At 43.7% G+C, this 16,937-nt stretch overlaps 1 protein-coding gene across 1 annotated transcript in view; it reads left to right on the forward strand.

The window, feature by feature from the left end:
* Nucleotides 1-6,084: 6,084 nt before the first annotated feature.
* The window catches only part of dok6 (docking protein 6), a gene marked incomplete at both ends in the record, with an annotated part of 43,028 nt that continues 32,175 nt past the window's right edge, over nucleotides 6,085-16,937 (forward strand). The window contains one exon of the mRNA XM_080543285.1: nucleotides 6,085-6,150. Coding sequence (XP_080399411.1) covers nucleotides 6,085-6,150 — 66 coding nt within the window. The remainder of the gene's footprint in view (nucleotides 6,151-16,937) is intronic.

Here is a 16,937-nt window from a genome sequence, read left to right on the forward strand (position 1 = left end):
TCTCTCTCTCTCTCTCTCTCTCTCTCTCTCTCTCTCTCTCTCTCTCTCTCTCTCTCTCTCTCTCTTCCTCTGGTGTCCTTCTAGTATTAAATTGAGAAGGAACTGAGATATGGGGTATGACATACACAAACGCGAGTAAACAGATGCATAATTAGAAGAGAATCTGATCAGTGAACACTCTAACAAATTGATCATTAGTCATTATGGATGTAGTAGTCTCAGATATGGACTTTCATAAGGCTGACATCTTGGCCTGGCATATTGGTTATGTAAATGTTTTGAGGCACTCCCTGGACTGAATAATTCAACACAGACCCCCCCAACAATGGTTTGCTTTTGCATAGAGGGAATAAGCATCTTGTTGTTTTTTATTAGAAAAAAGTGAATCACAAATGACCTATTGCTGAATAAACATCAGCTGCATCAGTGGATCTCTGTATCTCCACACTCAAGGTTAGCAATGTATTATGCCATGATGGTAAAGCCAGTAGCACAATTTGTAATGGCACAACTATCAAAAGTGCACTATCACAGTGAGGTTTGCACACACCGTCTACCGCATACCGTTATGCATTCCCGCTAATACCAATACCGGCCTCTAAGACATGAAAGACAATGTCGCCCTCTACAGGGCACTCATAGCAATTACCGAAGATCTTTCCATCTCTATGTGCTCTGAGGACAGCAAACGGCAGAGGAATATTTAATGAAATGAAATATGAAAATGAAATATTCATATGAAATATTCATTAATCCGTGGCCACTATCAAATGTTCCTGCCAAACCTTCCGGTGTAAGGATATGTACGGTTCAAATATATGAGCCTCCCCACACAGTCCTTTCTGTTGCGTTGTTTTGAAGGAAAACTTTTTTATTGAACTCCCATTGCTATGTTCCTCCTCAGGGGCTGGGTGTCTGTTGAACCGTATATCCAGCTCCTTCCTGCTGCTGAGAGAAATGCCAATGCAGCAGAAAAGCCCAGACCCCCAGGGATCAGCCCCTGAGTTCAGCCTCACACTGACTTAAATGAACCCCGATTTAGAAAACTGAGCCTGGGTCGTACAGTTCCATCTGGAGCTACACACCCTCCCCCCACAAGACCGGCCCTTCCTCTTCATTGTCATCCTCCTCCTCCCCCTCCTCCTCCTCCTCCTACTCCTCCTCATCATCATCCTCCTCCTCCTCTGTATCATCATCCTCCTCTGCATCATCCTCCTCCTCCTCCTCCTCATCATCATCATCCTCCTCTGCATCATCATCATCATCTTCGTCATCATCATCCTCCTTCTCCTCATCATCATCACCATCATCCTCCTTCTCCTCCTCCTCCTCCTCATCATAATCATCATCATCATCCTCCTTCTCCTTCTTCTCCTCCTCCTCCTCATCATCATCATCACCATCATCCTCCTTCTCCTCCTCCTCCTCCTCCTCCTCATCATCATCACCATCATCCTCCTTCTCCTCCTCCTCCTCCTCCTCCTCATCATCATCACCATCATCCTCCTTCTCCTTCTCCTCCTCCTCCTCATCATAATCATCATCATCATCATCCTCCTCCTCCTCCTCCTCATCACCATCATCCTCCTTCTCCTCCTCCTCATCATAATCATCATCATCATCATCCTCCTTCTCCTTCTCCTCCTCCTCCTCCTCATCATCATCATCCTCCTTCTCCTCCTCCTCCTCATCATCATCATCATCATCATCATCGTCCTCCTCCTCCTCATCATCATCATCCTCCTTCTCCTTCTCCTCCTCCTCCTCCTCATCATCATCATCATCATCATCCAAAACGATCAGTTTAAATTTAATCTAGACCACCTCATCATAAGTCTCTCCATAGTCTTATACAGAATGTATCCTCTGTAGGCTTTCTGCATTAATTGGCTATTATACTACTACTAAAATCCTGCAATTTCTCTGACACGCTGTACTTATCTCCCAGCAGCCACAGCCATTCAGCCTCTCCAATCCCCTGTCTTCACAGCTATAACCTTCCAGCAAAGGACAGAGAAGCCCTCCAACCATTCCCTCTTTAACGGTTCTGGAGTAAATCACAAACATGACACTGTGATATCCTCTGGGAGCCACAACCCTCTGCACCACAAGCATGTGATACATACTGTATCCCAGTGTCCTCTATGGGCCGAGGCATCAATGGCCGACGTCGGCTATCACTTATACCCAGAGTGAGGGATCTTTATTTCTTCATCCAAGCGTTTTTTTTTTTTTTTGGTCCTGAAGGCATTGACATTTAATCAATCCCAAATCCCACTGTGCCTATTAACATATCCATGCTGATGTGGGATGCTGTAAAAGCTGTTGCTGTGAGACTCAGACTAGGATACATTACCATAACTTTGCCTGCACGGTCCCCCCCTCCCTCCACACCACCCATGTGTGCAAGTGCTTACAAGGCAAACTGCTAAGCGTCGAGATTCTCTCTCCATCCCTCTCTCTCTCCCTCTCTCTCTCTCTCTCTCTCTCTCCCTTCATCGGACTCTCTCTCTCTCTCTCTCTCCCTCCCACCCTCGCTACCTCTCCCCAGCTCTCATTTTTCAAATGTGTTCATTATTTTGCTGTTTGTGTTATTGAACATGTGCCAAATAGCACAGCATGGGAAGTGGACTAATACGATTTCAATATCTCACCAATACATTAAAAGTCATTTGCGGTTTGTGTTTCCACAAACACCAGTCTACTGAATAAGCACATTCTGTGGCTTTTACAGAAGTGCTTAGCAATGTAATGGATGCTCAGGTTTCTTTGAGAGTCTGCCTTTTGCTGTATTAATCATCGTGGACATGGAGCGACTGGGATTCCTGATGTGGAACACCTATGAAAAATGGTCCTGATTATGAGGTCAATAGCTGATAAATTGCCAGATTAGAGGAGTGTGCTATTTTCCCCTACCTCAGCAGAAATGTGTTGGTTGATTTTGACCTTGGTCAAGGTCTTTGTGCTTTTGAGCGTCTCTTTTTCACGTCTGAAACACAAGCGTTCATGTATGACCAAGCCATATGTAGAGCCTCTGTAAAGAGACCTGCATCCCGAAGAAATGGTAGTCCTGAATATCACGGCATGATACTGATAGCCCGCCACACACACACACACACACACACACACACACACACACACACACACACACACACACACACACACACACACACACACACGCACGCACACACACACACACACACACACTCACACACAACACCCCCAAAAGAAAGTACAGAGCGTCATTAGTCAAAATGATCAAGTCAACAAGTGTTGCTCTCAACATTGTTTTCTTTGAGAGCATAACACATTAGGGGAAATAGATCTGGGGCACGTTGTACAAAGAGGTTTATGAAGACAAAATAACTTTGACAAGTCTGAAATCTGAGGCCACCCCTAGAGAGATATGAAGACTATCAAAGTCAAGCTGTTTGTTGGTGGGGGAGCTTCTCTCTCTAAGCCTCGCAAACACGGCAAATACAGAAAACACAGGCTTTGTGCTTTACCTCCACACTGAAAGCTTGACACTTGACAAATAGCAGTGCTCAAAGTGTCAATCATCCATGCTACAATGAATAAAGCCCCTCTTTCCCCCTGCCATTGAGGGTTGAAAATAGCTTTTTTGTGTGTGTACATTTCTGGAAGAAATAAATAAATTAATAGCAGCAATGGGAGAATTGTGCGGTGCCAGATGGAACTGGTTGAAATGCCGTTGTCCATTTCTAACAGAAATATCTATTGTGTGCAAACCAGCTGTGTTTGTCAATGATTTTCTATGTTCAAATGTTTGAAACTAGTCGCAAAAAATTGAAAAGAGGAGAATAGGGTGATGTGGAATATGGTGTTTATGGGCATAAACAGGCTCGATGTATTCTTTATCACTTGGTTTTTGGGGACTTGTGTTAGATAAAGCCTCCTCTCCTCCTAGGGTCTAAATAATAATCAACATTATGCCAACCTTTCATCACACTTATATGTATACATAAAACTATATTATACCTAAGTCATCTGCCCTGGTTTTCACTGTTACATCCCACATTCATACAAGCAGCATCACAGCACGCTGCACGCCCCCTCCTCCCCTTCAGGATTACAGGGTTCCAAGTAATTTGGGCTCAGGGAATCAAAATCTGTACAGGGGTTTTTGTTGTTTTTTGGAATGTGTGTATCTATCTACATAGTCGTACATGAGCTGTTCTGTTTGTAAGCTGTGGCTTCTTTTCTTTCTGTGGTTTGCATTCAACTTGTTTGATCCTCTAATCCCTCAGATGGGATTTTATCTTGATACCAATCCCACGACTATCTATTCAAGGTTGGCCTAATAACGACAACACAACAAGCAACTGCAATCTGAAACTGAAATGTATGGAAATCATATTCATACTCAGTCAGGTTAGAACAGAATCACAGAGTACAAAGCCTAATGCAAATTTGTCAGAACACCATGTTGTTGATTAGCATTTTGCATTATGTTTTTGAAGCTGCAAGGAGATCAGGAGTGATACGAATTTCATTTGACAATACAGATTGTATAATGCCACACTGTACAGAGTAGGTTGTAAAGGGTACTCACCCATCTGTCTGTGCAACTGATTTTGAATGATGTGTTGATGAATTAAATTAAATTAAACGATGAATTATGATTAATAATTGCTACATAAATGCAACACAAAGCCTACTCTGATAAGCCCTTTCCAAATGAACTTTTAGAACATAAATGTTACTGTTTTACACATGACACTAATGGGGTCATTTTTTTAATACGGTGCCATTTGGACTTCATAACTTGTGAAAAATAAATTGTTGATTTATCTATATTTTAATGTTCTATTATATAAAGGACATATCTAGCTTGCTGAAAAACATAGTGGTCGAGCTCAGGCACCTACATTTTATTTTATTTAGAATACCCTCTGTAGTTGAATAGGGCGAGTGTCTCCAGAACAGAGTGGACACATAACAGGGTGGACACTAACAGGGTGGACATTTTGAGTTAAAGTTAGCCTTTAGCCTGCCTGTGTTAGCATAATGCCTAGAATGACCATGAATACTTGATGAGGAATCTAATTTCCACTAAATACTTTTTTTGAAATTATTCAATTTGATTGATCTCCTCAATATTTAGGCATAACAGGGTGGACACGTTATGGTCAACCACATTAAACTCACTGGATAAAAACATAAAAATCTGATGGTAAAAGAGGTAGAAAATCCCACAGCTTACCACATTTGAAATCCCCTCCACTGATGTGATGTCACCTCATGAGAGTGATGTGATTGAGAAATATGGTTTTCTTTTAAAAGGGACATTAACACAGCATAACAGGGTGGACAGTGATCGCAGGGACAAGCAATATTGTAAGCAAAACCTTAATTTTTTGAACAAAATATTTTTTAAAAAAAAGGATAAAAACCATATTTGATTTCAATAGATATTGATCAGGAAAATGAAATAATAATAACATATTTGGAAATGTATATGTTTTTAATAGTTATTTTTTTGGATTGAAGTTGAATGAACAACACTGGGGACATCCCAAATCCCATGCAAAACCAAATTTACATCTTTAACCAAAGCTTTTAAAATGTAGAAAACAACAAATAAGAAGCCCATATCATTGTATTCATAATAAATAACAATTGACTGTACATGAAAAACCAAATGGAATTAGTATTTGTCAAAATTTAGACAAAATACAACATCATTTAGTACTGGGGACGGAAAAGGCACCGTATTAAAAAAAATGACCCAAAATGATGGGTTAAGTGTAGATAATAGAATACTTAAGAATATCTATCCTGGGACTGGTCCCAGTGTTACCCGCGCTGCGCCCCTGTCGAGCAGGGGGTGGTGTGGTCCGGGAGGCGGCTGAATTAAATCAGCTGACGAATGGTAGAATGGTATCTCCCGACTCCGGGATGGATGGAGCGCGCCACCGGAGCCCGGTGCCCGAGCGCTGACACCGGAGCAGGTTGCCAGCGGTCCTTCGTGCTGCTGGATGTGGGACGGACTCCGGGGACACTTCGCCGCCGAGACGGAGGTGACTTTTTCCGGGCAGTAGCGGAGGAGAGTGCTCGCTGACCATGGCCTCTAACTTCAATGACATAGTGAAGCAGGGATACGTGAGGATACGGAGTAAGAAACTAGGGGTGAGTGAGTGTGCACTTGCTGTTTGCATGAGGATAGATAGAGGCTACTGCAATTCGTGAGCTTAGAATGATGAGGTTCTATCTCCGTTTAGGGTAGTTCAGAGATATTGAGCGTCAAAGTTTTTACATTCCATTATGTTTTATGAGATAGAACCTTTGTATTTTATGAATTACTAACTAAAACATGTCAACATTTTAAAAATAACACCACACAGGCATTAATGAACACCTAATGGATCAGAGTATGTAAAAAACTCAATTTTGACAAAAATGGAGATAGAACCTTATAATTCTAACGTCATGAATGATGTGTAGGCAGTCGCAGAAGCATCAGGGACAGCTGGATTAAGAGGCATTAATTGCTCCATAGGCGGCTGTCCTGTTGTGAGCTCTTAAAGATAAGAAACAGACTAGAACAACATTAGGAACTTTCCTTCAATGGTTGAATTTTACTTTATTTAGTATATAAGCACATACTGTAGCCTATGCAATAATAATTTAATATAAGATCCTATAGTTAGTTACCTTGGGGCAATAAGAACTGTTCTTACTGTAGATATTAATTCAATTGCAATTACAATGGGTGAAAAGTTGTTTTCTATTAACAAGCACAGATAACGTCTTTGTCTTAATTAAATCTAATGTACACCTGCCTGTAGCCTTCTGTTAAGCAAATAACTCTATCATGAACATTATGAGGATTCATTTTTTATTTATTTTTTCAAGTGTATTCAAGTATAATTGATATACAGTATGACAGAAGGGTAATAGTAATGGACTGCATTGTATATTGTATATATTGCACAGTATAACTTTCCCCAGGTGTGATGGTCTTGTTCAACTGTACTTGGGTGATGCATACAGTCATCTACAAGTACTGTATATACCTTTGAGTTGGGGGGCATTTTGGCATTAGGCTATACCATTCTTACCTTCTGCTGTGGAATATTGTGATACTACCTCCTCCATTCTTAATATCCACCATATGAATGCATAGCCCCCATGAAGTTGTGAGAAATAAGATTGATAAAAAACAAACAAATACTGTCTGGATGGCAGATGGAGATGGGGAGTATATAGCCTGCTAAGCCACTGTAAAGAGTTAAAGGAAGAATGACAGTGTGACTCTAAACAGAGATTAGACGGCTCCGCTCTCTGTCGTACACACACACTGACTGCTTCTTCCTCTGTGATTCATAAAGACATGTGGTTATTTTTAGACATTACAGAACATTACGGAATTACTGGGCTAGAAACCTGTCTGACGATTATGTGATTTGGGCTAATGATATCTTCTTCCCTCCCTCGATCATTATACCTGCATCAAGTGGACTACGCTTTCGTTTGGCTTTCAGAGTCTCACGACCATCTCATTTTGTGAGATCAGACGTTTATTGATTTCAACATACATTCAAAAATGTCCAAAACATGTAAATCATATCTCATTATATAAAGCTCATACTGTTATATTGTATATCCTCAATATTGTGCTCATACCGATGTGTTCCGATACAGAGAATTGGTTGCAACTTAAGCTAAAACAGTGTTTTGGCTGTGCTGGAGGCAGGATACGTTACACAAACAGTATTAACTGTGCCAGCTTCCTCTTATCATGCTGTTTGTGGAGCCAGACCAAACCAATATGTTCACTCTATCCTCAGTCTCTGAATACTCTCCAGCTTGTTGTTTCTTGAAGTGGCGATGTTATGCAGAGCAGACATGACCGTGTCTAGCCTCAGGTTGAAACATGTGATGGACTCAGTTCCTGCTCCACACCCCAGACCCCAGTATGACTGTTGTCTGACTAAGCTGTTGCTCTCCTCCTCACCCACTGGGTCCTCTGGTCTGGGGGGTCCACATCGAACAACAAGCTGTGTGCGGCAAAAACAACCACACGTTGGCTAGAGCAGAGAGAGAGAGAGAGACATGGAAGTGCCAGTCTGGGACCAAAGCTACTGCCCTCTTGTTCCCCCTGGGCAAGCTCCTGCCCCCTTATCTAGTTCTTGCCCCCCTTGCCCCCCCTGGACAGTCCCCCCCTGGACAGTCCCCCCTGTGGCCCACACCAGCACTGAACAGTTATTGCATGCTAATTACTGCTGAAGAGCCTATGTGATGCTCCCATTGCAAAATGCATTCCCATTTTGGAATATATTTCAGTCATTTGCAATGACAGGCATGGCATTTACACGATAAAGATAATGTCGCATAATGTCTTTTATTATAGCGGAAATATATCTTGACTCGTTCTTGTCTTATTGGTTAGCTGTCATGGGAATCGCAATGAAGCTAAAATATTCTGTAAATCCGAATATACGCAATTAGAATATTTTCTTCTCTTAAGGGCTCTGCACACAGCGTGCGATTTCTGTTGCACGTCAACGTTCCATTTTGAAGTTTGAATGGAAGTCTATGAGAGCATCGCATTTACCCGCACACGGCCCCGATTGTAATCGCACGGCGAACATTCGATTCCATTCATTTTGAATGGGACAAAGCACACGGCGTGCGAGTTTTGTCGCACTGTCAAATTTTGCAAAATGTTGTAAAAGTATTGCATCACAATGGGACAATTGGGAAAACTTCAACTGGTCTATCTAAATTAATTGAGTCACTCATAACGGGGAGAGAGACTGGAGCATAAATTTTTGACTGTCTCCTTTTTTTCTAACATTAATGAAGTGTCGAGTATAAACACAAATAAAACGTTAGCAAAAAAAAAAAGTTACTATTAACTAGCTAGCTAGCAAAAAAGCTAGCTATCATTACTTAAAAGCATATCGACGTTAACGTTGCTACTCACCCATTTTCGTTTGTCTCCTTTCGTTGATGAGATGTTAAGTGACCGTTATTCTAGAACGAACTGTACTAGATACGAACATCACCATCAGCCAGCCACTACACTTATATAGCCCACAGCTAGAATCCATGTGGAGAATCCATTTATTTGTTGAGTGTTGTTGTTGTGCTAAATGCTCCCATGTATTTCCCCATCAAACACTACAAGTCCCAGCAGTCTAGAGGACAATTGCGGCAACATCCGGCCATGAGACATCCGGCCGCCATCTTTCAGAACATGTACAGAACATGGTACACCCCCTAAATCAGGGGACCCACATATTTTATCACAATATGTCCAGTTGTATCTTGTAGAAATTGTGGAAGCAATACAAGCAATATTGGTAGAGCCTATTGTAATCAGCCTGCCTGGTCCGACTACGTAACAATTGAGAATGGAATGTTGAGGTGCAACAGAAATGGCATCGCACGCTGTGTGCATTGGGATGCGATTTTTTATGATTTTCTCATAGACTTCAATGGTGTGAGTTGAAAATGGAATTTTGCGGCGCAACAAAATCGCATCGCACGCCGTGTGCGTTGCAATGGAATGCTGTCGCGCAACAGAAATCGCACGCTGTGTGCAGAGCCCTTTAAAGTACGTCAGTGTGTTGTTTCTCTCCCTTTAAAGTCTGTTGCGGCTGTACAGTAAACGCTTTGCCAAACGTGTTCCCACATCAAGGTAAAGCGTCATGGCTGACCTTTTCAAAACCCTGACCTTAGTCTCCAGAGTTGTGCCATTTTCCACATTTCTTTTTTTTTGATCATAGAATACTACACTTGAATGGTTTTTTTCCCTCGATGCGGAATGAATTTCAGCGTCCCAAACAATAGCTTCGGCGAAACCTCATCAACATCGCTCAATATGATTGGCTCATTTTCAGACCTCATCATGTGTGAAGGTGAGGCTCTGGGCGGTCACGTCAGAATCCTGCAAGAACGGTCAAAACGGTCCAGTGCTGGCACATTACCATTCTCTTTGTTATATAGGCTTGGGTTTGTTGTTCAAGGAACTCTCCTTTCTGTTTCTACCTGGGTAGCAGTTGGGTTTTCTGTTTTTCAACCGACCGACTTCTCAGAGACTTTCTTGTTGTGTTGTTTCTTTTGGAAGTCTTGTTGAATGCATAAGCAGGCTTGGCCCCCAGTCTTCATCCTCTCCTCAGATGTATTTCGGATTGTTATTTATATGTTGTGTATTGACACTCAGATAAGCCCCCTCAGCCAGAGAGTATCACACTGGCTGTCTTTGAAACATTTTTCAGAGACTGTTTTCTTGAACCTCTTTCTTCGTCTCCCCTGCTCTCTCTCACCTCACCCCTTCTTCTCCCCCATCCATCCCCCTTCATGCCTCTCCCCTCTGTCTCACTTCCCCTTTCTTCTTTCTCATCTTATCATTCTCTCTCCTCATCACCTTTCCCCTTTCCGCTATCTCCCATCCATCTCTGACTTCCTTCATTCTCTCACCCCCCCCCTCCCCCCTCTCCCTTTCTCTCTCTCTCTCTCTCTCTCTCTCTCTCTCTCTCTCTCTCTCTCTCTCACACACACACACACACACACCTCTCCCTTATTCTCTAGTGCGTAGACAACTGAGCAGCAAGCAGAATGGCATACTATTCACTGGCCACACAAAACCCTCTCCCTAACCCCTACAGGCCATCACCTCTATTCTCACTCTCTCGCTCTCTCGCTCTCTCGCTCTCTCGCTCTCTCTCTCGCGCACGCACGCACGCACACACACACACACACACATACACACACACACACACACACACACACACACACACACACACACACACACAGACACAGACACACACATTCACCCAATATTGAGGCATTGGCACCAAATCACAAACAAACAAGCAAGCAATCTGTTGCCAGAGTGTGTGGATCTGCAATTAGATTTAATCCAGATTTAATTACTCTGCTCATAGACTGAATCAGCCCATATGAGAGACGGACAAACAGACCGACAGACCGACAGACAGACAGACAGACGGAGAAAGACAGAGAATAATGAAACAGTCGTAAAGCATGGCTGTAGTATATATTGGTGTGTATATTTCTGTGAGAAATGGCAGATTATTATCGCAGGGAACGGGTCTTGAAAAGCATAACATGACCTTTGGGGTAATTTGTGTGTCAGTCTCAATGCAGGTCCGTGCTGCTGAGTCTGAGGTTGTTGCTCTAAATGGGAAAGGTCAACTGTTGAATATATTCTTCTCACTTCCTTGCATCGTGTAATAGACGGATGCATATAGGAAGGCCCATTTAGGCTTCCATCTCCCAGTGCGTCAGTCAGTCAACTGGCTGCCATTCCAACTGCCATCACTGTAAATGTAAATGTTTTGACGCGCTGTCTGTAAATGGTGCTATGGCCCATGAGGGCGAGAGGGAGTGATTGGTAGAGATAACTATTCAGAGAGAGAGAGAAAGAAAGAGAACGAAAGAGATAGAGAAAGGAGAGATATCGAGAGAGACGGGGAGAGGGAAGGAGGGAGGGAGGAAAGGAGGGAGGGATGGAGGAAAGGGAGGGAGGGAGGGAGAGAGATGTATGTACTTTGTCTTTTTATGTTCTGTCTTTTTTAACCAACTATATCTACAATACATTCGATAATGAAGTCATCATCAGCGGGGTCGTCAACATGGAAGGTCAATCTGCTCTATTGTACAGTAGCTTGTTGGCTGCATGATAAGTTGACCCCCTCTCCCCCCTCCCGCCTCCCCCCTCCCTCCACCCTCCCTCCCTCCCTCCAGCACTCAGCGGTTATGAACTTGCCTAACCGTTTTCCTTTGTCTCTCCCGGGCCGTTTTTGACTCACAAGGGGGGGGGGGGGGGTTTGTCCCCACCGACCAAGCCGACTGTACGTTGAGAATATGCTTTGTAATCGTCGCCGGGCTATGTACCCTGTTGTCATCGACGCACAGCTAGCGATCCACAAAAGCGCCGGCAAGTCATGGGAAAACAATGTGTCTATTGTCAGAGATGGGCCCAGCCATTTAAGATAGGATCTCCCCCTCTTGTGAGCTCTCTCTGTTAGCGATGACAGCATGGCCTGAATAGAGGGCATCAGGAGATTTTCACTAACTCTCTCTCTCTCTCTCTTTCTCTCTCTCTCTCTCTCTCTCTCTCTCTCTCTCTCTCTCTCTCTCACATTTCTCGACATTCCCTTTCTTATCTCTACCCCACCTTTCCTCTCTCTCTCTCTCTCTCTCTCTCTCTCTCTCTCTCTCTCTCTCTCTCTCTCTCTCTCTCTCTCTTCTCTCTCTCTCACACTTTCTTTCTCTCTCTCTCTCGCTCATACTGTACTTGTGGATGGGCTTCAGGGCAGTGAGCTGTTGTCAACAAAGCCACTCTTTCTCTAGGGACGGAAAGTGTGACTGAAGGAGGAGAAAAGGGTTGTTTAGGTGATATCAATGACAGGTCATCATCATAGGACAGCTGCTGTGGGTGTAGAAATGAATGGTGTTCCAGACCCCTGAATGGTCTTTTTCCCCCCTCTGCTGTTTGGAAAAATTGACATAGGTATCTATCTAGACCTACCTACAGGCGGTGACTCACTTTATAGTGTATGAATGATTGCAGTGCCAGTTCTACGTTGTGTATGGTAAGACATTAGTCTAGTTTGGGTTACGTTCATGATCGATGTGGTCGTGACGGCATTCATTTACACACACGCGGGGCGACATGTCGTCCGGTTTCTACTTTCATCAGCTCCTATGAGACAAAGACCTGAAGACGAATCGCCGGCTCTTATTGGCTCTGATGAATTACGTCTCGCGATTGGGAGCAACGCAGCAGACGTTTTTCACGGTGAAAAATGCCTCACTATTATAAAGCTCCTTTCATAAATAAATCTCGCCGGAGACCTCGCTCGCTTGAACATCTCACATCATTGATCCCCGCTGTTCTTAATTATCAAAAAAGCTTTTTACCCCCGAACAGGGACAAATGTTGCTATTAGCAGTTAGCAATGTCTACTGCCGGATTGATTAAGTAATGCGCCACATAGAGGGGCCACTGGCTTACAATGCCCCATTGTGTGTATCAATACACTCTCTCTCTCTCTCCCCCCCACTCCGTTCTCTCATAATGCCACAGAGGGCTCTAACCTCTCTCTCTCTCTCTCTCTCATCTCTACCCCTCCTTCCCTCTGTGTGTGTCACTTTCTCTCTCTCTCTCTCTTTCGCTCTCTCTCTTTCTCTCTCTCTCTCATCTCTACCCCTCCTTCCCTCTGTGTGTGTCTCTCTCTCTCCCTCCCTCTCTCTCGTTTCTCTACATTCCCCTTCTCTTGCCTCTACCCCTCCCTCCCTCTGTCTGTCTCTCTCTTTCCCTCTCCCTCTGTCTCTCTCTCTCTCTCTCCCACTGTCTCTCTCTCCCTCTGCCCCTGTCTCTCTCTCTCTCTCACTCTGAAATCCTTTTACAAATACATGTGACAACAACCCCGGCGCTCCACACACACACACACACAGAAGCTTAGTGTATCCTGTGTTTTCTGATGAACTGCTTTTGTAAAGTGCAGAGTTCACTAATCCACCGCAGGGGGGAGTGGGAGGAGGAGGGGGGGGGGAGGGGGGCAGAGCTCAGCATGGACGACTCCATACATTTAATCTCCCTGATTCCCCCCCCTCCCCCAGACTCCCCCAGACCCCCCCGACACCTGACGTCACACACCAGTCACTTGGACCGGACTGGAGAGACCACAAATAATCATATTCGGGGAAAAAAAAACTCAAAAACCTCCCAATACTTGAGACATTGTTGTTGTTTTTTTCCACATTTGATTTGAGATGATTGCAGAGCCAGTGCGGCGCTAGTTCCTACTGATGACTGTGTCATTGGCTAATGGCGTTGACCTTCAGGGGATTCGAGGGAGCCGGTGACTAAGCCAGAGTTAGACTAAGCTCTGTGTGAATATTACACGGTATCTCCCAAACCGCTGTGAACGGGAACGGTTGGGGAGGAGGAGGCCGATGGGGAAGTGGGAGCTCTGCACCAGTTGTTGTGGTCAAATCTAGGTTACTTGGAGGAGGGATATTCTAGTATATTCTAGTCCCAGAATTGTCCCAGAATTGCACTGGAGCATTGGCCCACTTTTTGATTTATTTCCTCACCATAGACTTTACACTCCTAACCCTAACCCTAACCCTAAGTACTGTAAGTGAACAGGGATAATTCATGTAGACAATGTGAAGATGATGTTAATTACTTCTTGCTGTACTTACTGTAACCACGGCTGTCGCTGTATGAATGGCATACTGTATTTCATAGAGGTACTCGGAGAATCTGATTTTATGATTCTCCGAGGTATCATTATGTTCTGCGGACACACTTGAGGTTCACCTATAAAACCGCATCCCTGAAGGAATCTATCATAGCTCCATTAACGCTGCTTCTTTATCCTCCTCTGGTTTCTCCATCATTAATCATTAGTCCAGGCCTCTGGGCTTACATCTACTCCTCAACTCTCTCTGTCTCTGTCTTTGTCTGTGTGTGTGTGTGTGTGTGTGTGTGTGTGTGTGTGTGTGTGTGTGTGTGTATGTGTGTGTGTGTGTGTGTGTGTGTGTGTGTGTGTGTGTCTGTGTGTGTGCGTGCGAGCGAGCGTGCGTGTGTGTATGTTAATCACATATTTAAGAAACACACTTAAGGTGCATTGACGTGTATGTGACATATAGGTAGTACCCGTGGTGTAGTGATTAGAAGAAGGCCCAATCGGGATGACATTCCGAGTAGACAGCTAATTACATGGATTTGAGAGGAGCAGAATATCAAATTATAGAACAAGAAAAAGTATTTTAGCAGGATGCAGTAGGCTTTTATCTCAGAATCACCATCTAATAAGATGTAATCGTATTATTCTCCCACCGTTAGCTTTAATCAGGCAGCCAGAAAGCAGTTAGCCGTCCAAATAAGCAGGCACAAGATAGCCACCGCAAACTATGTCTGTTTGATTGTGCTTCATCTTCACTGCACTCAAAGTGGTACAACGTTTTTTTTACAGTGAATACAAGAGAAACATCACCCCTTTATGGAATACAAATGTAGAATTGAAATTCCATGTAGGCCCTACCTACTACATTGATTAGACAATTACATTTTGGTTTGTCGCAAAGTTGCAAAACTGTATTTTGATAACACACATTTATGTTACTGTCGTAGTGGACGCTGGTGGAGGTAGATATCGAGGGGAAGGTTGGGGGGGGGAAGCAAACAGAAGCAAACATCTCTCCTTTACAGACACGAATGGAAACTTCCAGATCTTTCCCTCCTTTCTCAGTGTCACTTCTTTAAAGTCACATTAAAACAATTTTGCATCAGCGTAGGGGAAAAAAATCGGAGGACATGCTCAATGTAATGCAATGGTGTGTTTGATACCAATACTTATTCCTTTCAATGCATTACGTCGAGCCCGACCGTCCTCCGATTCCTCCCTCCGCCAGCCTACGCTGACACAAAATAGTTTTAATGTGACATTAAAGAAGTGACACTGAGAAAGGAGGGAAAGATCTGGCAGCTCCCATTTGTGTCTGTAAAGGAGAGATGTTTGTTTCTGTTTGTTGGGAGATGAGTATGTTTGCTCCCCCGCTCCCTCCCCCTCTCTCGCTCTCTCCGTCTCCTCTCTGTCTCAGGAGATGTCTTTTAATAGTACAGAGGTGACAGTTTCCTTCTGTCTGAGTACAGGGGTGACACTTTGGTACCTGTCCTGCTGAGTACACTTATGTGAAATGGCACAGCAGACGACTCCCTCTCTCTCTCTCTCTCTCTCTCTCTCTCTCTCTCTCTCTCTCTCTCTCTCTCTCTCTCTCTCTCTCTCTCTCTCTCTCTCTCTCTCTCTCTCTCTCTCTCTCTCTCTCTCTCTCTCTCTCTCTCTCTCTCTCTCTCTCTCTGCACGGAGAGTGTTGACTCGCTCCCTGCTTTTTAAAAATGCACTGCCTTCTAATGAGCAGAGGGAACGTAGAGTGCAGACAGCCTACAATATGATCCACTTTCTATGAGACAGACTTTAATATTTCCCTAAGAGTTATCGTGGGAGAAATGATTTTTGGTCCACCACGGGGAAATGCTAAATGGAGCACAATACCAGTCTTGGCAGCGCCACTTTCTGAAGATCATTTATGAGCCATAATGGAGAAAATAATGACTCCAACAGTCATAAAGCAAGTGCAAACATGAAGTCCTTTTTGGACAGGTTTTTGGACAGAAAAATCTGTTTATGTGCGAGAAAGAGCAGTCAGGAAAAACGTCTGACATGCAGACAGAATGTCTGGTTTGTTTGGTAGTACAGCACACTTAGCTAGTTTGACAAAAAAGACCTTTGGACAACACCAGGTATGTACTGTGCATTAGTTATTACCTAGCCAGCGACCTGCGCTACAACACTGGCTCCATGTTTCCCATTCATTTCTCCTCTATTGTTGCCCAGTAGTTGTTCACTCTCATTCCAGTGAATAGTCTCTTAGCCTAAGTGGTAATTGCATTCCTCAATGGCTTCATGCTGAGACACACACAGTGACACTGAATCACCACCCACTTATTCCAAGAGAGTGTGTTCTTTAGGTGGAAATGAGACAAAAACAATATGACAAACTCCATTTCTCTGCCTCCTTTGACATCTAAGAGGCCTCTGTATAGTTCTATTTTCTTTGCCTTCTTCCACACGTGTTTATTCCATGGTGGATAATTAGATTTGCAGCCCCAAATGAGAGGCTTCTGGACGAATTTGGAGTTATTTCCAGCATGGATGCTTGGTTGTGAGAGGAAAGACACATTGCTGGGCTATGCCAGCTTAGTCTATCCGTGAAGCGGCCCACCACATCATTGAGTCGTTCTTTAGGATTAATCCTCCAGAGAATATATGAAGCACTGCATGATCACGAGGATTAATATCTTTAAGGTCGCTCTGATTATTCCAAAAAAGAACTCTCCTGCACAAAGTGTCCTCCAACTCACAATA

This window comes from Nansenia antarctica, assembly GCF_963989245.1.
Source record: "Nansenia antarctica genome assembly, chromosome: 12".
NCBI lineage: Eukaryota > Metazoa > Chordata > Actinopteri > Argentiniformes > Microstomatidae > Nansenia > Nansenia antarctica.